Raw genomic sequence first — 26,752 nt, 5'->3', positions numbered from 1 at the left:
CTCCCGGGTTCAAGTGATTCTCCTTCCTCAGCCTCCCGAGTAGCTGGGATTACAGGCGTGCGCCACCATGCCCGGCCTTATTTTTGTTTTTTTGAGACACAGCCTCACTGTCCCCCGGGATGGAGTGAAGTGGTGCAGTCAGGGTTCACTGCAGCCTAGACCTGCTGGGCTCAAGCCATCCTCCCACCTCAGCCTCCAAGTAGCTGGGATTACAGGCGCACACCACCAATGCCCGGCTAATTTTTGTATTTTTAGTAGAGATGGGGTTTCGCCACATCACCCAGGCTGGTCTGGAACTCTTGGCCTCAAGCGATCTGCCCCCCTCTGCCTCCCAAAATGCTGGAATTACAAGTGTGAGCCACCGTGTGTCCACCGGGGAAGGCTTTTGGTCAGAACAATGGCTGGGAAAACCACAGGCATTGGAAGGCCAGAGCTAGGGATATAATATAAGTGTCCTACAGTGTAACAGATGATGCTACATAAAGAAAATCCCGTAATACACACGATTTCTGAATGTCCTGCTGAACATTCAGTGAGTGAAAACTAATTATCTGAGAGTTGAACCTATCTTTGTTAATAAACACAAAGCCGTCGGGCGCAGCGGCTCACGCCTGTAATCCCAGCACTTTGGGAGGCCGAGGCGGGCGGATCACAAGGTCAAGAGATCAAGACCATCCTGGCCAACATGGTGAAACCCCATCTCTATTAAAAGTACAAAAATTAGCTGGGCGTAGTGGCGCACGCCTGTAATCCCAGCTACTCGGGAGGCTGAGGCAGGAGAATCGCTTGAACCCGGGAGGCAGAGTTTGCAGTGAGCCGGGATTGTGCTACTGCACTCCAGCCTGGCGACAGAGCAAGACTCCATCTCAAAAAATAAAAATAAAAAAAACAACACAAAGCATTTTCCCACACTTTTAATGTACGTTGAATTTTCTAGGAATGTTATTACCCCAAAATTGAATAGTAATTGTATTTTGTTTTGTCTGGAATTCATTAAGAGCTGTGTACCATTTCAAGAAATAACGTCACCAAAAGAAACATCACTTGTAATAATTTGAACAGTGAATACTGAAAAAATAACTTTGATTTGAAGAATGTGAGTTAAATTATTAGGCCCAAAGAGGCATTAAAATGAGAGGCAATCACATCCTACTTGCCCCCTTTTGAGCTATGTATTTATGTCTTAAAACTGCTTGCTATTGCCACAATAGCAAGTTATAAATTAGTTATAAATTAGCCTAATTATGCCCCATCAGACACCATATCCCACACCCTATAGCTTGATAATGTTTAGCCAATTACTAATCAATGTTATTTTTGTGAACCAGTGAGAACTCCTTAAAGACAACTTTGTATCAGCCCACTCCCTGTCCTCATTCTTTTCCTTTTAAAATCCACTTGTACCTGCTGCTAATCTTAGAGTGTATATTCTGGGCAACTTTATGCTGCTGAGTTGCAATCCTCAAGTGTGGCCCAAATAAACTCTCTATTTATATTAATTTTGCCTCAGCTTCTTCCTTTTAGGTCGACAATGCTCACCCAAAATCAGTCTGCATTCAAAGTGATTCTACATATAGGTAGAAGCATCTGAAATCTTCATTATCCCCCCTAGTGCCATCATGCCTGAGTATTTATATATTGAAACAAATGTTATTATTTTTACTTTACTTTTATATTACCTTTATGCCTGACTTCCTGGCCACTGAATCACTGGATCCTGTTAGGGTATTATGTTATTTTCAAAATTATGTGAGTAGGTAGATATATTAGTTATTTATTGCTATAACAAATTACCCCAAAACTTAGTGGCTTAAAACAAATATTTATCACACAGTTTCTGTGGGTCAGCAATGTGGGTGCAATTTAACTGGGTGCCTGTGGCTCAAGGTCCCTCCTGTTGCAGTCGGGATGTTGGCTGGGGCTGCAGTCATACCTCAAGTGTTGATGGAGGAGAATTTGCCAGAGTCACTCACAGGTTGCTGGAGGTTTCAGTTCCTCCAGGTTGTTGGACTAAGGGCCTCAGTTCTTTAATGGATGTTGCCCAGAGGCCTCCCTCAGTTCCTTGCCATGTAATCCACTCCATAGGGCAGCTCACAATGTGCCAGTTGCCTTCCTCCAGAGGACACAAGTGGGAGAACCCAAAAGACAGAAATCACAGGTTTTTTGTTACCTAATTTTGGAAGTGACATCCTATAATTTCTGCTCTATTCTATTCACTAGAAGTGAGTAAAAAAGTGCAGCTAGGGCTGGGTGCAGTGGCTCACGCCTGTAATCCCAGCACTTTGGGAGGCCGAGGTGGGCGGATCAGGAGGTCAGGAGTTTGAGACCAGCTTGGCCAACATGGTGAAACCCTGTCTCTAATAAAAATACAAAAATTAGCCGTGTTTGGTGATGCACACCTGTAATCCTAGCTACTCAGGAGGCTGAGACAGGAGAATTGCTTGAACCCGGGAGGCGGAGGTTGCAGTGAGCTGAGATGGCGCCACTGCACTCCAGCCTGGCCGACAAAGCAAGACTCCATCTCAGAAAAACAACAACAAAAAAAAGTGCAGCCCAAATTCAAGGAGAGGGGATTACATAAGGGCAAGAATATTGCTGGGGAGATCACTGGGGGCTTTCTGAGAGGTCACCTACCACAGTAAATTATATTATTTTTGAATTTCACTGCACAATAATGGAGACACTGTATTTGTTATTAATATTTAAGGGAGATTGTTGAGCCTGATAGGTTTGAGAACTGCTTTTAGGTAGTGATCCAGTGTCCAGGAGGTCAGGCATAAAACATTCATAGTGTCTGTTATCAGGGGAGTAGATAGATAAAATATGCTGGATGCACAGCACGGAGTGCAATGCAGCAATCAGAAGCAATAGATTTAGCAACATGGACAGAACTTGAAAACGGTGCTAAGTTAAAAAGTAAGAAACAATAAAATCTATAACATACTACCATTTATAGAAATTAAAAATACTACTTATTTTACAGGAAAATATAAAAAAGCATAGACATTAAACACACTAGAAAGTTGCAGTGTAGGAGAAATGGGAATAAGGATAAAAGGAATAAATTGATAAATAAAAAGTGAAGGACTTTGGAAGGGCCAGTTGTAATAGTATGCCATGAGCTGCAGCATGTGAATAATTCAATCCTGTGAACCTGAGATCCAAAATACAAAGTGGGGAAAAAAAATTGCAGTGTCAGTCCAGGTGCAGTGGCTCACGCCTATAATCCCTGCACTTTGGGAGGCCAAGGCAGGCGGATCACAAGGTCAGGAGATTGAGACCATCCTGGCTAATACAGTGAAACCCTGTCTCTACTAAAAAAAAAATACAAAAAATTAGCCAGGCGTGGTGGCAGGCGCCTGTAGTCCCAGCTACTTGGGAGGCTGAGGCAGGAGAATGGCATGAACCCGGGAGGCGGAGCTTGCAGTGAGCCGAGAACGCGCCACTGCACTCCAGCCTGGGCAACAGAGCGAGCCTCTGTCTCAAAAAAAAAAATTGCAGTGTGATGAGCAGAGCAGAAGGAAAACACAGAATGAAAAGTCATGGTGTGCTTCTACAAGATGTTCTCTGTGGGCTGCCAGAGCCAAGTTTTTTGGGTGGGGATGCAGGAAATGAGGCTGGAATTTGTGTGTGAAAGGCCTTAAATGTTCTCTTCAGAGACTGAACTTCAAACTACAGAGTTCTTGGGAAGTCTTTAAACAGATGTGTCACGTGACTTTACAGTTTTTAAAAAGATCACTTTTGTGGGGAAACTAGGATGAGAGATGATTATAATCTGAATTAAGGCAAAGAGGAAGAAGGAACTGATTTAACACAAATTTTAAGAGACAATTTACAGGACTTTGTGACAATGAATGTGAAAGCTGTTGACAGAAGAATGGGATGCTATTAATATAAATAGGAAAGAAAAAGGGGAAAGAAGTTGGAAGTGGAAGGAAATGAGTTTAGTCTGTGTTTGAGAGTCTGGAGATGTCCTAAAACTGATGGAAATCCAAGCCAGGAATTACAGGCCCAGAAATCCGCAGAAAAATTAGTACTAGAAGCCAGATGCGGTGGCTCACGCCTGTAATCCTAGCACTTTGGGAGGCCAAGGTGGGCGGACTCCCTGAGCTCAGGAGTTTGAGACCAGCCTGGGCAACATGGTGAAACCCCGTCTCTACTAAAACACACACACAAAAAAAAAAAAAAAAAAGAAAGAAAGAAAAATTACTACTAGAGAAAATGACATGGGAGATACCATCACAAAGTGATAGTCTAGAGATTGCACGGAAACAAAGGCTGAGAGAATAGAGGCAAAGGGCACAGCCTTAGAAACAGTACATCAAGGAGACAGAGTGACAGAAGGAATAGTCAAAGAGGTAGGAAAAGATAAAAGTAGCATAAGGAGGAGGAGAGGGAGGAGAAGAACTGAAAACCCAAAAAGAAAAAGTTTCAAAAAGAAGCAGGTTTGGGCTGATCACTTGAGGTCAGGAGTTTCAGACCAGCCTGGCCAACATGATGAAAACCCATCTCTACTAAAAATACAAAAAATAAAAAATAAGATAAAATAAAATAAAATAATTAGCCAGGTGTGGTGGCGAGCACCTGTAATCCCAGTTGCTCGGGAGGCTAAGGGAGAAGAACAGCTTGAATCCGGGAGGCGGAGGTTGCAGTGAGCCAAAATCATGCCACTGCATTCCAGCCTGGGTAACAGAGCAAGACTCTGTCTCAAAACAAAACAAAACAAAACCAACCAAAAAAAGCAGGTGGTATGGAGTGCTCAGTGCCAGAGATTACGAGATTGAAGATTTAAGAAAAGGCCTTGGATGTGACAATTAGGAGGTATGGGAATGATCTGGAGAACAAAGTTTGAGGGTGTTGGTGAAGATGGAAGCCAGATTATAACAGGTTAAAGAATGAGTATATAGTTGGATACTGAAGGTAGAAAAGCAAAGAGGAAAGTAGCCTTAAGAGGGCAGTAAAGGCCGGGAGCGGTGGCTCACTCCTGTAATCCCAGCACTTTGGGAGGCCGAGGCGGGCGGATCAAGAGGTCAAGAGATTGAGACCATCCTGTTTAACATGGTGAAACCCCGTCTCTACTAAAAATACAAAAATTAGCTGGGTGTGGTGGCACGCACCTGTAGTCCCAGCTACTTGGGAAGCTGAGGCAGGAGAATTGCTTGAACCCGGGAGGCAGAGGTTGCAGTGAGCTGAGATCACGCCACTGCACTCCAGTCTGGCAACAAGAGCGAGACTCCTTCTCAAAAAAAAAAAAGAAAGAAAGAAAAAAGAGGGCACTAGGACCTAGGGATGTGGACTTTGAATAAATGATTACTGAATGAATGAAGCTGTGAACTTATCCCAGCCATTTAGCTAACTGCTCAGAAAATCCTGTTTTTCATTACAGCAAAAAAATGGAATGAGCTTTTAATGAAAAAGGTAATGACAAAAGAGATTTGTTCACAGAAGAATGGAATCAGCAGAGAGGTAATTGATAGAAGGAAGAAATGGAGCTGGATGAGAGTAATTTGGAAGGAATGGCAGGGGTGGGATTATCAGAAATGAGGAAAGCAGGAGCTGGATGGTGGGTTTGAGAGGTGTTAGTGATGGGATATTGGTAGGCAGGTAGCACCACTCAGACTCCAAATCAAGGCAGAAGATTTGCAGTCCCACCACCCCTCCATCCCAGGGTGTAGACGTCTACAGTGCTACTCCCTAATTTGGGCTTAGTGAGGTAATGTCACTTTTAAAATGGCTTTCAGAATTTCCACAATAATCTTAATGCAGTCTTAACCACACTTCCTATGCTCCATGGTTAAATATGCAGACTCTGAGATCAGATAGATTGAGTCTGAAATCTTAGGTGTACTATTTATCAGCTATGTCACCTTGAGACAACTTACTTGACCTGCTGGTACACCCATTTCCTCATCTGTGACGGGGATAATAATAGTTACTAACCATATAAGGTTATTATGAGATTTAGATGTGTTAATAACCATGAAGTGTTTTGGGTAGTACCTGGCATGTAGTAAATATTCCATAAGTATCGTTGTTTTTATTATTATTTTTTTTATTTTTTGAGACGGAATTTCGCTCTTGTTGCCCAGGCTGGAGTGCAATGGCGCAATCTTGGTTTACGGCAATCTCTACCTCCCAGGTTCAAGCAATTCTCCTGCCTCAGCCTCCTGAGTAGCTGGGATTACAGGCATGCACCACCACGCCTGGCTAATTTTGTATTTTTAGTAGAGATGGGGTTTCTCCATGTTGGTCAGACTGGCCTCGAGCTCCCGACCTCAGGTGATCCGTCCGCCTTGGCCTCCCAAAGTGCTGGGAGTACAGGCATGGACCACCGTGTCTGGCAGTTGTTTTTATTTAAGGGACTACCTTTCACCATTGTCTTCTGCTGTTCTCTTTCATGAGCTCTGCATTCCAGTTCCACAAGGCCACGTTCAATTATTCATGCAATAAATATTCATGAAGCACTTGCAAAATGTTCAGCACTAGCTATGGGACTGTGGATAAAATGACAAAACAAATGAACATTACAGTATAGCAGGGGGACATAAGTTAAACAGCTATTGTATGCTTTGGAAACATGATTGGGGAGGGAGACTGAAGGTCTGAGAATTCTCCCTTGAGCAAGTGAGGCCTCAGTTGGGACTTGAGGGATGAATGTAGTTAGCCATTGAAGGAGGAAGGGGAGGCTTTACTGTGCCCCAATCTTCCCTTGCGCTTTCCCTCTCCAGGCCTTTGATGGCTCAATTCCCTCCCCACTAGAATGCTCTTTATTTCTGCTTATTGAAATGCTATACGCTTTTCAGGCCCAGCTAAAATGTCTGCTCCTCAATAAAGCCTTCCCTGAACGCTCCAGCTGAAGGCAGTTTCCCATTTCTACACCCCCCAGCACTTAGTTTTCATTTTCCTTGGACACTTCTCACTTTCTGCTGTATTTTTTGGTTATTTATAAACACAGCTTATCTTTTTCTACTAAATCTTAAACTTTTTAAGAACAGAGTATATTTCTCATTCATCTTTGAGTTCCCAAAGGCTAGCACATTCCTTAGATTTAGAAGTCCTGGAACAAATGTTTGTAGCATAAATTAATGCCTATTTGACATCCCTTTTCAAATATGTTGTAATTCAAATGAAGCTATTGTTGCAAGCTGTGCCTTTGAGGCTGAACTTACTCTTTGGTTAAACCAGAATGCCACAGTCATGGTCCCCATGACTGATTAGTGTTCACCACAATGACCACAACAACCCTAACAAACAGGCCACTGTTCTTGACTGACAGGCATTTGGCAACAACTACCAGTTCTCCAGTGAACACTGAAATGAATTGAGGAAGGACTGTCTGAATTGAGAGTCCCTAGGCCAGTAGGCTCTATTTATTCTTTGCAGTTGGGCTGCAAGAGCTGGTCACCCAGTCTTTGGCCTGATGTGAGACACAACTGCACTGGGTGGCAGTGAGGCTATGAGACTTTGCAGGGTGACAGAAACATTAATGATTGTAACAAAATAATCAAAGATCAATATCAGTGGAAAGCACTGTAATTTGAGGCAGTGTGATAACAAGAGAAAGGGAGTTTTGATCTTAGACCTGAGTATGGATCCTAACAGGCTATGTTCTCACCCACGTCTCTTCTTTAAGTCTCAAGATTTCATTTAAAAAAAAAAAAAATCTGGAAAACAGTTGTGAAAATCAAAGATACTGTCTTTACACAATGCTCATGTTCTATTAAAATGTGTTTATTCATCTATCTTACCCAACATATTTTCTTCTCTGAGGGCAGGGACTTATTTATGCCGCATTTCTGCAAAATCGAGCAAAGTGCTTAGCACACAGTAGTAGACACTGACAAGTACTTTTTTTTTTTTTGAGACAGGGTCTCGCTCTGTCATCCAGGCTGGAGTGCAGCAGTACAATCATGACTCACTGCAACTTCCACTTCCAGGGCCGAGGTGCTTCTACTACCTCAGCCTCCTGTGTAGCTGGGACCACAGGCATGCATCACCATGCCTGGCTAATTTTTTTATTTTTTATAGAGACAGGCTTTCACTATATTGTGCAGGCCAGTCTTGAACTCTTGAGCTCAAGCGATCCGCCCACCTCAGTGCCCAAAGTGCTGGGGTTACAGGCATGAGCCACCAGGCTAACCACAGATACTTTTTAAACAAATTAGCCGCGTGCGGTGGCTCACGCCTGTAATCCCAGCACTTTGGGAGGCCGAGGCGGGCGGATCACGAGGTCAGGAGATCCAGACCAACCTGGCTAACACGGTGAAACTCCGTCTCTACTAAAAATACAAAAAAATTAGCCGGGTGTGGTGGCGGGCACCTGTAGTCCCAGCTACTCGGGAGGCTGAGGCAGGAGAATGGCGTGAACCCGGGAGGCGGAGCTTGCCGTGAGCCGAAGCTTGCCGTGAGCCGAGATCGTGCCACTGCATTCCAGCCTGGGCTACAGAGCGAGACTCCATCTCAAAAAAAAAAAAAAACAAATTGTAGCAGGAGAAGCCTCAGACAAAACTCCTCAGACACCGAGTTAAAGAAGGAAGGGGTTTGTTTGGCTGGGAGCATCGGCAAGCCTCCTGTCTCAAGAGCCGAGCTCTTCAGGTGCTCAACTTCTGTGCTTTTAAGGGCTCACAACTCTAAGGGGGTCCACGTGAGAGGGTCATGATCGATTGAGCAAGCTAGAGGGTATGTGACAGGGGCTGCAAGCACCGGTGGTCAGAGCGAAACAGAACAGAACTGGAGGTTTCACAATGTCTTTCCATACAATGTCTGGAATCTATAGATAACATCAGTTGCTAAGTCACGGGTGGAATTTTAACTACCAGGCTTAGGTCAGGAAGGCCCAGGCCTGGTTTCAGGTCGGGTTCCTAGGCGCTGGGCTACCTGCCTTTAGTTTCGCTTCTCTTTCCTTTTCTGAGTATAAAACAATATGAGAGGGTCTCTCTCTTCCCTCAAAATGAAAAACAACAATAATAGCTATCATTTATGGAATACTTACTCATGTCAGATATTGTTGTAAATAGTAATTCACTTAATCCTCCAACAACCTTAGAAAGGAGCTAACTCAATTTCACAGAAAACTGAAATTTTTTTTTTTTTTGAGACGGGGTCTCACTCTGTCACCAGGCTGGAATGCAGTGGCCCGATCTCAGCTCACTGTAACCTCCTCCTCCCACGTTCAAGCGATTCTCCTGCCTCAGCCTCCCGAGTAGCTGGGACTACAGGTGCGTGCCACCACGCCCAGTTAATTTTTGTATTTTTAGTAGAGATGCAGTTTCACCATGTTGGCCAGGATGATCTCGATCTCTTGACCTCGTGATCCGCCCGCCTCGGCCTCCCAAAGTGCTGGGATTACAGGCATGAGCCACCGCGCCTGGTCAACTTTTTGTTTTTAGAATATAAAAGTCTTGATACAACTAATTTTGAAATAGCCTGGTGAGACTCACTCTATTCAATTAAAAAAATGTAAAATATCTTATACAATATGAAAAAGAAAAAATATGGTGGAGGGAGAAAGAAGAAAGAGTGGGAGAAAAAAAGTAGGAAGAATAGAGACAGACGTGGAAGATGAAGAAAAAGTAAATTTTGAGTGGAGTTAAAAGAAAACTGTTTAATCATAAGATACTGTGTGCATTATCACTGCCCTTTGGAAATTGTAATTTGAGGCCGGGCACGGTGGCTCACGCCTGTAATCCCAGCACTTTGGGAGGCCGAGGCAGGTGGATCACGAGGTCAGGAGATCAAGACCATCCTGGCTAACACGGTGAAACCCTGTCTCTACTAAAAATACAAAAAATTAGCCGGGCGTGGTGGCGGTTGCCTGTAGTCTCAGCTACTTCGGAGGCTGAGGCAGGAGAATGGCGTGAACCCAGGAGGCGGAGCTTGCAGTGGGCCGAGATGGTGCCACTGTACTCCAGCCTGGGCGACAGAGCGAGACTCCATCTCAAAACTAAAATAAAATAAAAACTGGAATTTGCCACCGGGCGTGGTGGCTCACGCCTGTAATCCCAGCACTTTGGAAGGTTGAGGCGGGTGGATCACGAGGTCAGGAGTTCAAGACTAGCCTGGCCAACATAGTGAAACCCCATCTCTACTAAAAATACAAAACTTAGCTGGGCACGATGGCGCGTGCCTGTAGTTCCAGCTACTCGGGAGGAGAGGCAGGAGAATTGCTTGAACCCAGGAAGCGGAGGTTGCAGTGAGCCGTGATCGCACCACTGCACTCCAGCTTGGGCAACAGAGTGAGACTTTGTCTCAAAAAAAAAAAAAAAATTGTAATTTGCCAATTCATCACTCTTCCTGGTTTTTCAGCTTTGATTTCATCCTTAATTTTTTTTTTCTGTTTTTTGAGACATAGTCTTGCTCTGTCTCCCAGGCTGGAGTGCAGTGGCGTGATCTCAGCTTAATGCAACCTCTGCCTCCCCGGTTCAAGTGATTCTTCTGCCTCAGCATCCCGAGTAGCTGGGATTACAGACACACACCACCACGCCCAGCTAATTGTTGTATTTTTAGTAGAGACAGGGTTTCACGATGTTGCCAGGCTCGTCTCCAACTCCTGACCCCAAGTGATCCACCCGTCTCGGTCTCCCAAAGTGCTGGGATTACAGGTGTGAGCCACCATGCCCAGCCTTTAAATTTTATTCTTTTTTTTTTTTTGAGAGGGAGTCTCACTCTGTTGTCCAGGCTGGAGTACAGTGGCGCAATCTTGGCTCACTGCAACCTTCGCCTCCCAGTCTGAAGTGATTCTCCTGCCTCAGCCACCCGATTAGCTGGGATTGGAGGTGCACGCCTCCATGCCCGACTAATTTTTGTGTTTTTAGTTTTGTGTTTTTAGACGAGGTTTCACCATGTTGGCCAGGCTGGTCTTGAACTCCTGACCTCAGGTGATCTGCCCGCCTTGGCCTCCCAAAGTGTTGGGATTACAGGCGTGAGCCATTGCGCCCGGGCTTAACTTTTTTTTTTTTTTTTTTTGAGGTGGAGTCTCGCTCTGTTGCCCAGGCTGGAGTGCAATGGCACAATCTTGGCTCACTGCAATATCCGTCTCCCGGGTTCAAGAGATTCTTTCGCCTCAGCTTCCTGAGTAGCTGGGATTACAGGCACCTGCCACCACTCCTGGCTAATTTTTTTTGAATTTTTAGTAGACACAGGGTTTCACCATTGCTGGCCAGGCTGGTCTCGAACTCCCGACCTCAGGTGATCCTCCCGCCTCGGCCTCCCAAAGTGTTGGGATTACAAGCATGAGCCCTGCGCCCGGCTGATTAACTTTTATTCTAACCTCTGAGAATGACAGAACAGGAAAGACTTGTCTTTCAGAGTATGACAAAAATTGGAGAGGTTTTCATCTAGTTAAAAAAAATGGGGAGAAAAAATTATCTCTAAAAAGTGAGTGGCATGAGCAAAAATGAGAAAGCAAAGACTGTAACTGAAGAACATAGTCTTTATAGACAAAGCTTAAAGCCCATATAGGGAACAGTGGAAAATACTATTGGAAGGCCTTGAATAGCAGGCTAAGGACTTAGGCATTATTCAGTAGGTAGTGGTTGCTGTCAAAGGAAACACCAGTGTAGTATGGAGGAAAATTTTCTAGTCCTGATTTCAGAAGGCTGGAATTATTGTGCCAGTGTAATACTTGGCAGTCCTTACCCTAAACCTTGGTTTATTTCTAAAACAGGGGTAATCAGGCAGTTGTGAGGGTTAAATAAGATCATATGACAAGGTGTGTTTGCTTTGAAAATGTCAAAATGTTATAAAAATGTAAGTTTTCATTGTTGTGAGGACATAATTGATACTTAAAGAATACTGATATAGCAAAATTACTAAGGTGATGGCTGTAGGATTAAAAGAGGGGCAATTTTTTTTCTTTTCTTTGTTTTTTTAAGACGGAGTTTCACTCTGTTGCCCAGGCTAGAGTGCTATGGCAGGATCTCAGCTCACCGCAACCTCTGCCTCCCCGGTTCAAGCGATTCTCCTGCCTCAGCCTCCCAAGTAGCTGGGATTACAGGCATGTGCCACCATGCCCGGCTACTTTTGTATTTTTAGTAGAGACGGGGTTTCTCCATCTTGGTGAGGCTGGTCTCGAACTCCCGACCTCAGGTGATCCGCCCACCTTGGCCTCCCAAAGTGCTGGAATTACAGGCGTGAGCAACCGCGCCCGGCCAAAGAGGGGCAGTTATTATTATTATTATTTTTTGAAATGGAGTCTCGCTCTGTGGCCCAGGCTGGAGTGCAGTGGTGCTGTCTCGGCTCGCTGCAACCTCCGCCTCCCGGGTTCAAGCTATTCTGCCTCTGCCTTCCGAGTAGCTGGGATTACAGGCGCATGCCACCATGCCAGGCTAATTTCTGTATTTTTTTTTTTTTTTTTTTTAGTAGAGACGGGGTTTCACCATGTGGTCAGAGTGGTCTTGAACTCCTGACCTCAGGTAATCCGCCTGCCTCGGCCTCCCAAAGTGCTGGGATTACAGGCGTGAGCCGCGCCCGGCCAGCTGCTACTGTTTTAGACAATGGTTGATGAAGGGTTCGAAGGCCTAAACACTAGAGCTTTTGTTCTGTTTTGTTTTTGAGTGGTCCAAGTTCTTTTGGGCAGGGGAATATGTCTGTGTGTGAATGTGCAAACATATACATAATCTGAGTGGCTGCCTGGCCTTGTCCTAGGTTTTGTCCCGTATATATGCCGTCTTTTTTTTTTTCTTTCTGCATGTATGTATATTTTCTCAAGGCGTCTGTCCTGCACTAGACTTTGGCTTGTCTTTCCAGGCCAGCTTCCAGAGGATGCTTTGGCAGTTTTCTCTCTGGGTAACCAAGCAGGCTGCAGCCAGCAGATGGCAGTGCAGCAGAAAGGGGCAGAGTCCCTTTAGGCCCTTGACAAGCACGGCGGATTAGTAACCTTATAATTTAACCCTCCAGTTAGCCTTGGAGGACTCGGTGTCGCACTTCCGTCCGAACTCTAATAAAGCGGGCCGAGTTGTGTGCAATTAAGGATTTCAGTATGGAAATCTGAATATGTACTTTTGTCTCCTCCACCCCACCCCGATCATTAGACTGGCAATGTCTTTTGTCACGTTGTCAAAGTGTCCTCAGAGGAGCGGTGTCTAGATATCGCCGATTTCTGGTTAAAGTGGCTGAAGTGATCCCAACATTAATTAAATGCAGGGGAATCGAGATTCTCCTGATAGTTTAAGGAAAAGAAAAATTCACACAAGCAAACGGGCAACCATTTGAATGTTTTCCGACGACGTGGTGCTTTAGGATCTGAAAGATGCGACTTGTTTTTTTTTTTTTTTTGGTGGTGGTTGTTTTTTTGAGACGGAGTTTCCGCTCTTGTTGCCCAGGATGGAGTGCAATGGCACGATCTCGGCTCACCGCAACCTCCGCCTCCCAGGTTCAAGCGATTTTCCTGCCTCAGCCTCCCGAGTAGCTGGGATTACATTACAGGCATGAGCCACCATGCCCGGCTAATTTTGTATTTGTAGTAGAGACGGGGTTTCTCCATGTTGATCAGGCTGGTCTCGAACTACGATCTCAGGTGATCCGCCTGCCTCGGCCTCCTAAAGTGCTGAGATTACAGGCATGAGCCACCGCGCCCGGCTAATTTTGTATGTTTAGCAGAGACGGGGTTTCTCCTTGTTGGTCAGGCTGGTCTCGAACTCCGACCTCAGGTGATCCGCCTGCCTCGGCCTCCCAAAGTGCTGGGATTACAGGCGTGAGCCTCCGCGCCCGGCCGCGACTTGTTTTTGTTATAAGGTTCCTCATTTCATTTGGAACGTTCAGACGTAGTCTGACTAGATTTCCATCCGGAGTAAGGAAGAGCAGCTCAAGGGCAGTCACGGAGGCCGCAGGTGCGGCTTCTTCGCCCGCGGTGCTGGAGTTCTCTCAAGTGGAAGCCCAGGACGATGAAAACCTTATAGGTAGGCTGCTGCTTACACACAGCAGCCGCCACGGCGCAAAATAAACTACAAAACTACAAGCCTTTACCTTTTCAAACACACCGACGCGGGCCAGTCCCTGCCCTACGCCCGCAGGGGCACGCAGAAATGACTTAGTTACCACGGCCAAGTAGGAAGCCTGCGGGATAGCGTTCTTCTTACCCTACGTAAACACGCAGTTTCCCGAGCTCGACAATCGGCTAGCCACTCCTGATAGCGTTCGGCGCTCGCCTCTCGGCCCTTGCTCCTGCGTACTACGGCTTCTTCCAGTCGCCTCGGCCCGGATCGGGAAGTGTCAAGCGGGCGCCGGGTTCCCCCACCTCCGCCACTATCACCACTGAACCCGGACGCCCTACCCAAGTCCAGGGCCAGCCGCCATGACGAACGGTGAGAACCGATGCCCTGAGCGGAGGGTGGGAGTGAAGGACGAAGGGAAAACGTGGCGGGCGGGGCCGGGACTGACGTGGCCGTTCTCCCCGCCCCCTCCCAGCCCGGCCCCCCTTGGCCTCTCGACGCCCCTAACTTCTGTATCCCTATACGCCTCCACGGGTTCCCCCTTCCCATATTCATCTAGGACCCCCAGTGCCTCTTATGCTCACACCTCGAGTTATCTATCCCTATGCTTTGCTTTCCCTTTTCTTTTTCTTAGTTCTTTCTGGCCCTTGGAGAGGTCAGTCCCAGAGGTACTACTGGTATTTAGACCCAGGGAAGAGAGAGGCTCCTCCTCCCAGCTCCCTGCGTTCTCATACTTTCGGACCGTAGTTTTGTTGAGAGGGCCAATAAATCACATAGAATATCAAGTCCCACACTTTTGGGGGTGCTGGTGAATGTAGACCCCACAAAAGCTTCTTCTTATGGAAAAATGCCGGAAAGATTTCTGATTTTAAAGTCCTGGCGGGGTGATCCCACGTGGAGACCCTGACTAGTGTTGCAAGGGGTGGCTTTAGACACTGCCTCTTCTAGATGATGAGGCAGTTTATCTGACCTGATTTTCCAGGCCTCTTCAAACACTTTATGAATTCTGAATTCCAGAGGAGGACAGGAAGGAGGGCCTTCATGATTTTTAGCGTCAACCTTACAGGAAAGGAAAAGAGAAAGCCTTTTAGGCATTACGATGATTTGAGGGGCTCCGGAAAGCATTTCTCAAAAGTACTTTGTCCATAGACCTGGCACTGAAGACTCAATTTAACCTCCTTGTGAATTTTGGCATTGTCTGCAGAAACTTATGAGAGAAAAGGGGTAGCACGTGAAGGTATAGTTCCTCAGAAAACCTTAGTGTATGTATTAATTTACTGGACCCTTTCTTAGTGACACCTTAGCTGTGAGACAGTTTTACTGGAGGAAGAAAGGCAGTGTGGTCTAGAACTGGCAGACACTGGTTATATATAATATTCATTTGGAGCTTCCTGGGAAGCTCAGAGGTCTCAGGATACTAGGCACAGTAAGAAAAGGGAATTTACCCAGAGGAAGACAGAATCTGACCCAGGAAATAAGACAGCAGTTTGACACCGTAATTGCTGAATAAATTTTAGTCATTCTTCCCCCATTTTATGGTGTAATATCTTGTTTTTTGCAATTAGGTGATTCATTGTGCTTACCTGTACAAGAAATAAGCTTGGTTTATGTATTTAAGAAACACAGCTAAGAAGTTAAAGCTTTCTGTGTTGAAGCCTTAGATACTTTTTCTTTGTTTTAGAAAAATCTTATTATTCTGGCAGAAATTCGGTTTGTTAGAGTATCATGCATAAAGTGTAAGATAATGATAGGAAAATTGTAGTCATGTGGATTCTTACTCTTGCGACTTTCATTAAGCTTTATTTTTTGCCTTAACATATTCTTCACCAACAGTTGCACATCTGACAGTTTTGGCTACATATCTAGCTCTCCTTTATCATATGAGTGATTTATAACAAGAACATGTTAAATTCTCTGTGCTGACTCTCTAAGGATTCATATGTCTCAATCTATTGCCAACACTAGCCATTCCTGGGATGCTAATTTCTGCCCAGGATTTCTACTTCTTGAAAGGTGAGGGGAAGGACCACTGACATTTTAGTAAAGGGGATGTAAAAAAAAAAAATTTTTTTTTTGAGTTGGGGTCTCACTGTGTTGCTCAGGCTACAGTACAGTGTGGCTTGATCTTAGTTCATTGCAGCCTCGAACTCCTGGGCTCAATTGATCCTCCTTCCTCCTACAAGCAATTTTTGGGAACAGTAAAATAATCTTGTTAGTCCCAGGATCCTGGCTCCCTCTTGTCAAGTGTTGGTACTGCCTGTTGGGGTTATTATTTTGTTATTATGTCACACACTATCTTCCTTATAGTTCTCAGGCGGGATCACAGGTCCCATGCTAGATCAGTACCTAAGGTTTTCTTTTCTTCTTTATTTAACAGTGTACTCCTTGGATGGGATTCTGGTGTTTGGTTTGCTCTTTGTTTGCACCTGTGCCTACTTCAAGAAAGTACCTCGTCTCAAAACCTGGCTGCTATCAGAGAAGAAGGGTGTTTGGGGTGTGTTTTACAAAGGTGAGGCCATGTCTGGACAGGGAGAAGAGACTGCCATCTCTGGACAGTGTGGAGCTACAAAGTAGGGAGTACAGTGAGCTGGGATTGTATTTGGTTTCATTTTTAGAAAAAAATCCCTCAGATTGGGTCTGAGAGTCTGGAAAATTAATCGTTCTCCAAAGTTGAGGGAAGAGGTAAAAGTTAAAATTTGCTGGGTGTGGTGGCTCATGCCTATAATCTCAGCACTTTGGGGGCCAAGGCAGGAGGATTGCTTGTGTCCAGGAGTTGTAGATCAGCCTGGGCAACACAGTGAGACCCCATTTCTACAAAATATACAAAAATTAGCCAGGTATGGTGGCACGTGCCTGTAGTCCCAGCTACTCAGGAGACCGAGGTGGGAGGATTGCTTGAGCCTAGGAGGTTGAGGCTGCAGTGAGCCATGGTGGAGCCACTGCACTCCAGCCCAGGTGACAGGGTGAGACCCTGTCTCAAAAAAAAAAAAAAATTTTATTTAAAAACATAATTGTCTATTTTAGCATCCAGATGATTTTTGTATTCTCCATGGAGTAAAAGTATACACGTGAAATCATTTTAGGCTGGGGTGGAATTCCTCCCTTCAGTGGGAAAAAGATTTTTCTACAGAAGATTTTTCTTGATTTTCTGTAAATGGTACATTGGAGTCTGTTTTAAGGTTTGATTTAATTAACTCAGATGCTTTTTTTTACTTTTTATTTGAGGCACATTCATTTGGAATCCTATCTACCTAAATTTTTTTTGAAAAAGGACAAAATATAAACAAACAGTATATTCACCTAGACCCTAAAGCATAAGGATAGCATTTAGAAACATCCCAGAGGCCGGACGCGGTGGCTCATGCCTGTAATCCCAACACTTTGGGAGGCCAAGGAGGGCAGATCACCCAAGACCAGGAGTTCAAGACCAGCCTGGCCAACATGGTGAAACCCTGTCTCTACTAAAAATACAAAAATTAGCCAGGGAGCCGGGCACGGTGGCTCATGCCTGTAATTCCAGCACTTTAGGAGGCCAAGGCGGGTGGATCACCTGAGGTCAAGAGTTCAAGACCAGCCTGGCCAAGATAGTGAAACCCCATCTCTACTAAAAATACAAAAATTAGCTGGGCATGGTGGCAGGCACCTGTAATCTCAGCTACTCAAGAGGCTGAGGCAGGAGAATTGCTTGAACCCGGGTGGCAGAGGTTGCAGTGAGCCGAGATCGTGCCATTGCACTCCAGCCTGGGTGACAGAGTGGGACTGCCTCCAAAAATAAAATAAAAACATCCCAGGTCCTTGAGAGCGTTGATATGTCTGTCTGTGACTAGAGACTTCAAAATATCACCTTGAAAGTGAGGACTTCTGTGAAGGGCAGGGTGTGATTTCTTCTCTCTTTTGCCTGCTAGCCGCTGTGATTGGAACCAGGCTGCATGCTGCTGTGGCAATTGCTTGTGTTGTAATGGCCTTTTACGTCCTGTTTATAAAATGAATTCCAAAGTACCCAAGTCATCAACTGCCAACCAAGGGGACGGGGATGAAGAACATGTTGGAGACCTGAACCCAGTGTAGGAGAGTTCAGCTGAAATCATCGGTCCCCAGGATGACACCACAGCATCTGCCCCTGCTATATGTGGGGAAAACTCATGGTCACGAACATTATTTATGCTTCAGGGGACTACAGAAAGCCAGCTTCCTTTGATCTGTGTGTAAATCAGTCCTTGGCAGAGTGCATATAATGTCCAGATAAATTACACCCCTCGGTGATAAGATTACATACCTCCTTCATAAAAACCTGTCATCCTGTTTTGTTCTCCAGCTCCTCATCAGGATCTTTTCAAACTGAGGCTCATTAGGGAAGGAACTAGGCTGTGTTCAGACCTCTTTTGAAGAGAGAGAATTTTCAAGATTTCTTTTCACTCTTTTATTTGGATCTGGCAAATTGGGGAGGGGATGCTGGGTGGAAAACAGTTATGAAATGCCAAGAAATTATTTGGCTTTAGAAATTTATCTTTCATGTACCCATCTGGGAACATAAAAGAGAGGCATAGTGCTCATTGCAAAAAGAGAACAGATGAAGTAGCTGTGTTATGTGCTGGTATCTTGAGAGTTTTGCCAAGAAAATCTGGGCCTACATAAAATTTGAGAATTATCTGTGTGATGAGACCAGAAAGCAGTGGCTTAGACAAGAAAAAATTTTTCTGTTCACCAGTATCCTCAAATGGAGACTTCACTTGATCAGATGGTATATGAAAAATGAATCAACTGTTGCTATTTCATAAAACCTTTTTATATTTTCTAAATTTACTTAGTGCTAAATACTGTTACTCAGTTTTAAATGCCACGACTAGGGGAAAAAGAAACTATTGAAGAAATAATTGTTTAGTATATTTGCAGTTGGGGTAGAAGAAAGAAATCTAGTATATTGATTCATATACTAGTAAATTCATCTAGTATAAGAACTTGTGATGTTAGATTGAAGTTTTATCATCTTATAAAAGACAAGAAACTTATTTTCTGTTTAAGTCTGAGTGTTATGGCAATTTTTAGTTGATTACTTATTTTTCTTAGCCAACTTTTAATTTTCTTCATATTGCATTGCTCTTTAGTTGTCTCTGGAAATTCTATTTACTTTAAGGACATGAGAAATTCAAATGAGAGAAGTTGCTGATATTCATCAGTGTGTTTAGACAATTCATAGGATCCACAAATCAAATGAGGTTGTTTCTTGAAGTAGAAGAAAATAGAACTTTGCAATTGATACTGAAGTACTTTGCCATGGAGTTAGTAACTCCTGAGCAGACCATTTTAGATGGCTCAGCATTTGGCAGGAAGACTTCTCCATTCCCTCCTTATATCTATGGAAAGATCAGCTGTTGGATGTCTAGAACTTCTCTATTTAAAAAAAAGAGTAGGTCTAAAATTAAATTATTATAAGCAAGCATAGACATGGGTCTTCCAGTTGAATTGTCCATTACCGTAAAACTTAATGGTGGACAAGTTAGCTGTGGTTGATTCCTGTGTGGCAGTAAATTGTCTTCTGTCTGCTTACTCCAAATAATAAAAGCTGCTAGGAAGTTTAGATTTTGAAATAGGCAGTTTAATGCTTTGAGGGTTTCTAGAAATACAGAAAGTCATCAAGTAAACACTACATGTCTAATCATCTCAGAGTTGTGGCTGTTATCTCTTCAGGAATTGGTCCACAGGGTAAATTTCAACAATTCATACGTTTTCCATTGTCATTTCTGAGGACCTTTGAGATGAGAGAAAGGAAATCTAGTGGAACAGGAAAGAGAGTTACACCTTGTGGGTGTGAGTTTGGGACCTGTTGGCAGAAGGGAATGTCACTCCCTGGAAACAGGTTCAGCATGTTTGCACTTGTTATTTTGTAGCTTTAATGATTTTTGTTTTCTAATAGGGCAAATGTCTCTAAGCTTGGTGTTTAGAGCTGCTTCAATTTTAAACTAGTTCCATTCCACAGTTCTAGTTCAAACCAGTTTTTACAGCCTCCTGGGTGGGTCGTCTTGACCTAAACTCTTGTGTTGTTACATTTTGAGATGTTTTCATACCAGAATGTACCAAAAAGTACACAAGGTAAAGGTAATTTACAGCCAGAAACAAATACACATTTGTTTCATTTCTTGACTTTCCCTAAGCAGATAAGCAGAAACTTGTTTAACTCATTACTTTGATGTGTCTTACATATTTTTGACTAAAAGTTATAGGATGTTATTCCTCTGGGGGAATCTTTTACAGGTGGAGGAATGGGGATAGCGGTATTGCCTCAGATTCAAACTGGCATCACCATAAACCCTGTAGGCCAGGGTGGAATGAAGTCAGCTCCTTTTTATAGTTGAAATACAATTTTTTATTCACCATTGTCTGCACAAATCCTTGAAAATAAACCTTTTTTTCCCTACAATCTTTGTCAATTTATTTGTCACATGCTGAATTTATTGAAGTTTGTTCAATACTCCCCTGGGTTCAGTTCATAGCCTACCTTTTTAGTTCACATTAGTGAATACCATCATTCCTGTTATCCCATTGTGAGAGCATTGAATGTATTATATAGTTAAGAATCTATGATGGCCTAGCTTTCTCCTTTAGGGCAGCTGAGATAGATACATCTAGAGATATCTATAACTAGATATATATATGTATATATGATATGCTGAGATATATATAACTAAATATAAATGCATGTAGTAAGTTTTCATATATATACGAATAAGATATTCATATATATGTGAATGAATAAGTATTGAGGTATATGAAATAAGGTAGATAGCACCCCCAATACATTTCACCTACTATTGCTATTAAAATACAAGTATCATCTGCTCTAAACAGTCATAAATATCTTCATTCAAATGAAGTTAACAAGTTAACCAGCCAGACACCTAGAAAATCCTTGAGCCAGACTTTGGGAGGCCGAAGCGGGTGGATCACTTGAGGTTAGGTGTTCGAGACCAGTCTGGCCAATATGGTGAAACTCTGTCTCTACTAAAAATACAAAAAAAGAATATGTCACTGCACTCCAGGCTAGGTGACAGAGCGAGACTCTGTCTCAAAAAAAAAAAATTCCTTGAGCCAGCGGGATTCTGGCACATACAATGGGTACTTTCCCCCTTATTTGTTTATTTCAAGTGCCTGGTGAGACTGGCACAAGTACAAATTAGAACTTAAATCATTTTCTACTACTCTTCAAAATTCTTCTGATTTCTACCCCCAACACCCATTTCATTGAAAAAGGAAAAAGAAGGAATTGAGCCATTAAAATTATGCTTTCTAATGTGAGAGGAGCTAATTCTGCTTATATAACCACTGCTATTTTACACTCTACTCATTCTGGAACTTGGAAGTCAACATATGTTTTAATAGATATGACCATAAATGAAGGCTCAAAAATGTGGATGCCACAGCATTAAGTTCTGGGCAGACTTAGGGCTCTCTAAGTGGGGACAAGAATATGCCCTCCTATCTGTATCCATTTCATAGATATCCTGACTTCCTAATACTTAGATTTAAATACAGTATTCTTGGCTGTGTGCAGTGGCTTAAGTCTGTAATCCCAGCACTTTGGGAAGCCAAGGCAAGAGGATCGCTTGAGCCCAGGAGTTCAAGACCAGACTGGGCAACGTAGTGAGACCTCTGTCTACAAAAATGTGTTTTAAAAAGTAGCCAGGTGTGGGCCTGATGCGGTGGCTCACTCCTGTAATCCCAGCACTTTGGGAGGCTGAGGCTGATGGATCACAAGGTCAGGAGATCGAGACCATCCTGGCTAACACGGTGAAACCTCGTCTCTACTAAAAATACAGAAAATTAGCCGGGCGTGGTGGCACACACCTGTAATCCCAGCTACTCAGGAGGCTGAGACAGGAGAATTGCTTGAACCTGGGAAGCGGAGGCTGCAGTGAGCCCAGATGGCGCCACTGCACTCCAGCCTGGGTCACAGAGCAAGACTCCATCTCAAAAAAGAAAAAAAGAAAAAAAAAGAAGAAAAGGAGCCAGGTGTTACTTGTGGTCCCAGCAACTTGGGAGGCTTAGGTGGGAGGATCAATTGAGCCCAGGAGGTTAAGGCTGCAGTGAGTCGTGATTGTACCACTGCACTCCAGCATGGGCGACAGAGCAAGACCTTATCTCAAACAAATAAGTAAGTACATACATACATACATACGTACATACATACATACATATATACATACTCTATTCCTCACCTTTCCCTTTGGTAAAATGATGTTTGCCTTCTCCCTAGGGAGAAGGGGCTACTGGGGAAGCTGATGCTCCCCATGGTAATGACCAGGGATTGCTGTCTTCTTGGAAAAGAAGTCACTCACCTATGAATATCCTGAAGTTGAATCATATTTAAAAACTTAAGGGCTGGGCGCGGTGGCTCATGCCTGTAATCCCAGCACTTTGGGAGGCCAAGGCAGGCGGATCACCTGAGGTTGGGGGTTTGAGACCAGCCTGACCAACATGGACAAACCCTAACTCTACTAAAAATACAAAATTAGCCGGGCATGGTGGCACATGCCTGTAATCCCAGCTATTTGGGAGGCTAAGGCAGGAGAATTGCTTGAACCCAGGAGGCGGAGGTTTCGGTGAACCGAAATCGTGCCATGGCACTCCAGCCCAGGCAACAAGAAGGAAACTCCGTCTCAAAAAAAAAAAAAAAAAAAAAAAAATTTAAGGCCGGGCGCGGTGGCTCACACCTGTAATCCCAGCACTTTGGGAGGCTGAGGTGGGCAGATCACCTGAGGTCAAGAGTTCAAGACCAGCCTGGCCAACACGGTGAAAACCCAAATCTACTAAAAACACAAAAATTAGCCGGGCGTGGTGGCGGGCGTCTGTAATCCCAGCTACTTGGGAGGCTGAGGCAGGAGAATCACTTGAACCCAGGAGGTGGAGGTTGCAGTGAACCGAGATCGCACCACTGCACTCCAGCCTGGGTGACAGAGCTAGACTCCGTCTATTAAAAAAAGAAAGAAAGAAATTGGGCCGGGCGCAGTGGCTCACGCCTGTGATCCCAGCACTGTGGGAGGCCAAGGCGGGCGGATCACGAGATCAGCAGTTCGAGATCAGCGTGGCCAACATGGTGAAACCCTATCTCTACTAAAAATACAAAAATTAGCCAGGCATAATGGCGGACCCCTGTAATCCCAGCTACTCCGGAGACTGAGGCAGAATTGCTTGAACCCGGGAGGCAGAGGTTGCATTGAGCCGAGATCGTGCCATTGCACTCCAGCCTGGGCGACAGAGCGAGACTCCATCTCAAAAAGAAAGAAAAGAAAAGAAAGAAAAGAGAAGAGAAGAAAAGAAAGAAAGAAATTGAAGACAAATTAAAGTCAAGATCACAGAAAAACTAAAGATATGGATATAAATATGTAGTTATACAAAGGTCAAAAGGCTAGGTGCTGTGGCCATCGCCTGTGGAACCAGCTACTCAGGAGGCCGAGGTGGGAGGATCACTTGATCTAGGAGCAATGAGCCGTGTTCGCGCCACTGCACTCCAGCCTGGGCGACACGGCGAGAACCGGTCTCCAAAAAAAAAAAACCACGATTCTGTAAGGTGGAAATTAGTACCGCCTTTTCCTGGGACCTATGTTCCCCTCCGAGCCACGCGAGGGCAGCAACGCGCGCACTTTGAGGAACACCCCGTTCCTCAGGACTGGTCCGCCTGTGCTCGGTGGTTTCTCCCAGAATCCTCCAAGGCGCGGGAGGGGGCGGAGGGCTTAAAAGCCGCGGGGGGAGCGGACTTCCGCTGTTTTAGGGAGGGAGAGCGGCCTGGGTCGTGGGTGTTGTGTGCGGAGCTGTGGTGTCGTGTGCGAGGCGCGTGCGGGGTGAGTGTGAGTGGACGCGTGAGTGTGTGAGTGTGCGCGCTTGGAGCGTGTTAGGCGAGTGCGTGCGCCCACCCCTACACCCCTCCTCCCGCTTACACTTTGATCTTATTTGATCGGATCGTGACCCCAGCCCCGCCGGGCCGACCCGAAATGAAAAGCTCTCCTCCTGCGAAGCCCCCTCGGGGCGCTGTGCAGCGAGGCCCCTTAGGCGGCGGCAACGCTGCGGTCCCCGAGGTCCCGGAGCTGGCCCTGCGGGGCCCGGCGCTCAGAAGTGATGAATTGATCAGATAGACGAGGCCGGGCTTGTCCCCGGCCACTGATTATCGAGGCGATTCTGATCTGGGCAAGGCCACCGGGCTGCGGGCTGCCGGTGGCGTAGGGGCGAGCACGTGAACGGCCGGCGGCGGGCGGGGATGCTGAGCGCGGTGGCCAAGGGTAAATGAGCCGCCGCCCCTCCCCCTGGAGCTGGAAGGTCGCGGAGGCCTTTTTCGCCGCTGATTACTTTCCTCCCACTTTGCCATTTCTCCTTGTTTTTCTTTTTTCTTTTGTTCCTTTTTTTTGTTTTTGAGACAGGGTCTTGCTTTGTCGCCCAGACTGGAGCGCAGAACCGCAATATCGGATCACTGCAACTTCGACCTCCTTGGCTCAAGCGATCCTCACATCTCTGTCTCCCACATAGGTGGAACTACAGACGCGCGTCACCACGCTCGGCTAATTTTTGTATTTTTTGGTAGAGATGGGATTTCACCATGTTTTGCCAGGCTGGTCTCGAACTCCTAACCTCAAGTGATCCGCCCGCCTCGGCTTCCCAAAGTGCTGGGATTACAGGCATGAGCCACCGCGCCCGGCCCCTTTTTTAGTTTTTCTTTCTTTTTTTTTTTTTTGAAACGGTCTCACTCTGTTTCCCAGGCTGGAGTGCAGTGGCGCAATCATAGTTCACTGCAATCTCGACCTCCCAGGCTCAAGAGATTCTCCTACCTCAGCCTGCCCAGTAGCTGGGACTATCAGTGCACGCCACAACGCCAGTCCTCTCCCTGTTTTTCTTTAGGCTTGGCTTGACTTTTTTTTTTTCCAGACAGAGTTTTGCTCTTGTTGCCCAGGCTGGAGTGCAGTGGCACAATCTCGGCTCACCGCAGCCTCCACCTCCTAGGTTCAAGCGATTCTCGTGCCTCAGCCTCCCGAGTAGCTGGGATTACAGGCATGCACCACCACACCCGGCTAATTTTTTGTATTTTTAGTAGAGACAGGGTTTCTCCATGTTGGTCAGGCTGGTCTCGAACTCCTGATCTCAAGTGATCCGCCTGCCTCGGCCTCCCAGAGTGCTGGGATTACAGGCGTGAGCCACCACACCCAGCCTTTTTTTTTTTTTGAGACTTGCTCTGTCGCCCAGGTTGGAGTGCAGTGGCGAGATCTCGGCTCACTGCAAGCTCCGCCTCCCGGGTTCACGCCATTCTCCTGTCTCAGCCTCCCGAGTAGCTGGGACTACAGGCGCCAGCCACCATGCCCGGCTAATTTTTTGTATTTTTTAGTAGAGACGGAGTTTCACCATGTTAGCCAGGATGGTCTCGATCTCCTGACCTCGTGATCCAGCAACCTCGGCCTCCCAAAGTGCTGGGATTACAGGCGTGAGCCACCGAGCCCGGCCGGCTTGACATTTTTTGTATGCTACCAACACTTGTATCCCCAGGGCTAACGGCATGGTACAGCATCTGCCGCTAAGGGATATACACACACTGTCTAGTATGTCCTTATACATATATATGTCCATTAAGAGAACATGAAATGTTCCAGGGACACTCCTGGAATATATTGAATTAGAATTATCAGGGAGGTCTAGGAATCCATGTTTTTAAAAGCAAATGCCTTTTTTTGATGTTTAATATCTCAGCCTCCATAATGTGATTATCCAGGTAGTCATGCCTCTGCCACCTTAAGCCACTCTAAATAATGACAGCTGAAACTTCATATAGCCACTTGGCGGCAGGTATGTGACTAGGTCGGAAAGTCTGGGTGGAAGGGGACTCTATTTATTTATTTTGAGACGGAGCCTCTCTCTGTTGCCCAGGCTGGAGTGCAGTGGCGCGATCTTGGCTCACTGCAACCTCCACCTCCGGCTTCAAGCAATTCTCCTGCCTCAGCCTCCCAAATAGCTGGTATTGCGGGAAGTCAGGGACCCCAAACAGAGGGACCGGCTGAAGCCATAACAGAAGAACATGGATTATGAAGATTTTATGGACATTTATTAGTTCCCTAAATTAATACTTTTGTAATTTCTTATGCCTGTCTTTACTGCAGTCTCTAAACATAAACTGTAAAGATTTCATGGACACTTATCACTTCCCCAATCAATACCCTTGTGATTTCCTATGCCTGTCTTTACTTTAATCTCTTAATCCTGTCAGCCGAGAAGGATGTATATCATCTCAGGTCCCTGTAATAATTGTGTTAACTACACAAATTGTACAGCATGTGTGTTTGAGCAATATGAAATGTGGGCACCCTGAAAAAAAAACAGGATAACAGCAATTGTTCAGGGAATAAGAGTGATAACCTTAAACTCTGACCGCTGGTGAGCCGGGCAGAACAGAGCCATATTTCTGTTCTTTCAAAAGCAAATGGGAGAAATATCGCTGAATTCTTTTTCTCAGCATGGAACGTCCCTGAGAAAGAGAATGCGCACCTAGGGGTAGGTCTCTGAACTGGCCCCCCCGGGGCGTACCTGTCTCTTATGGTCGAGATTGCAGAGGTAAAATAAACTCCAGTCTCCCATAGTGTTCCCAGGCTTATTAGGAAGAGGAAATTCCCACCTAATTTTGGTCAGACCGGTTGATCTCAAAACCCTGTCTCCTGATAAGATGTTATCAATGACAATGGTGCCCGAAACTTCATTAGCAATTTTAATTTTGCCTCCGTCTTGTGGTCCTGTGATCTCGCCCTGCCTCCACATGCCTTATGATATTCTATTACCCTGTTAAGTACTTGATG

The 26,752-nt window shown here is 45.2% G+C and overlaps 1 protein-coding gene, 1 long non-coding RNA gene and 1 other non-coding gene across 4 annotated transcripts; 2 read left to right on the top strand and 1 right to left on the bottom strand.

Annotated features, from left to right (window-relative positions):
• Nucleotides 1–1,939: 1,939 nt before the first annotated feature.
• LOC134739533 (uncharacterized) lies at nucleotides 1,940–14,201 on the bottom strand. Its single transcript, XR_010126215.1, has 3 exons — nucleotides 14,079–14,201; nucleotides 6,367–6,494; nucleotides 1,940–2,109 (listed from the first exon to the last, which is right to left on the bottom strand). It is a non-coding gene; the product is annotated as an uncharacterized LOC134739533 (long non-coding RNA).
• Nucleotides 13,032–20,349, top strand: TMEM167B (transmembrane protein 167B). 2 transcript variants are annotated; one of them, XM_054475819.1, is made up of 3 exons: nucleotides 13,032–14,303; nucleotides 16,309–16,440; nucleotides 17,837–20,349. In XM_054475819.1, the coding sequence occupies exons 1-3, from the start codon at nucleotides 14,294–14,296 to the stop codon at nucleotides 17,917–17,919; spliced, it is 225 nt and encodes a 74-aa protein (XP_054331794.1). In that variant the 5' UTR covers nucleotides 13,032–14,293; the 3' UTR covers nucleotides 17,920–20,349. The 2 variants fall into 2 exon arrangements, with proteins under 2 accessions (XP_054331794.1, XP_054332560.1); XM_054476585.2 differs by having other exon boundaries at nucleotides 13,281–14,303; nucleotides 16,309–16,501; nucleotides 17,837–17,999.
• A 3,341-nt stretch (nucleotides 20,350–23,690) lies between these two features.
• On the top strand, nucleotides 23,691–24,110 carry LOC129022029 (small Cajal body-specific RNA 2). Its single transcript, XR_008496199.1, has one exon. It is a non-coding gene; the product is annotated as a small Cajal body-specific RNA 2 (non-coding RNA).
• Nucleotides 24,111–26,752: the final 2,642 nt, after the last annotated feature.

This window comes from Pongo pygmaeus, chromosome 1 (genome assembly GCF_028885625.2).
Source record: "Pongo pygmaeus isolate AG05252 chromosome 1, NHGRI_mPonPyg2-v2.0_pri, whole genome shotgun sequence".
NCBI lineage: Eukaryota > Metazoa > Chordata > Mammalia > Primates > Hominidae > Pongo > Pongo pygmaeus.
The sequence above is the reverse complement of the archived record's forward strand: the minus strand, read 5'-3'. Positions and strand labels throughout refer to the sequence as shown.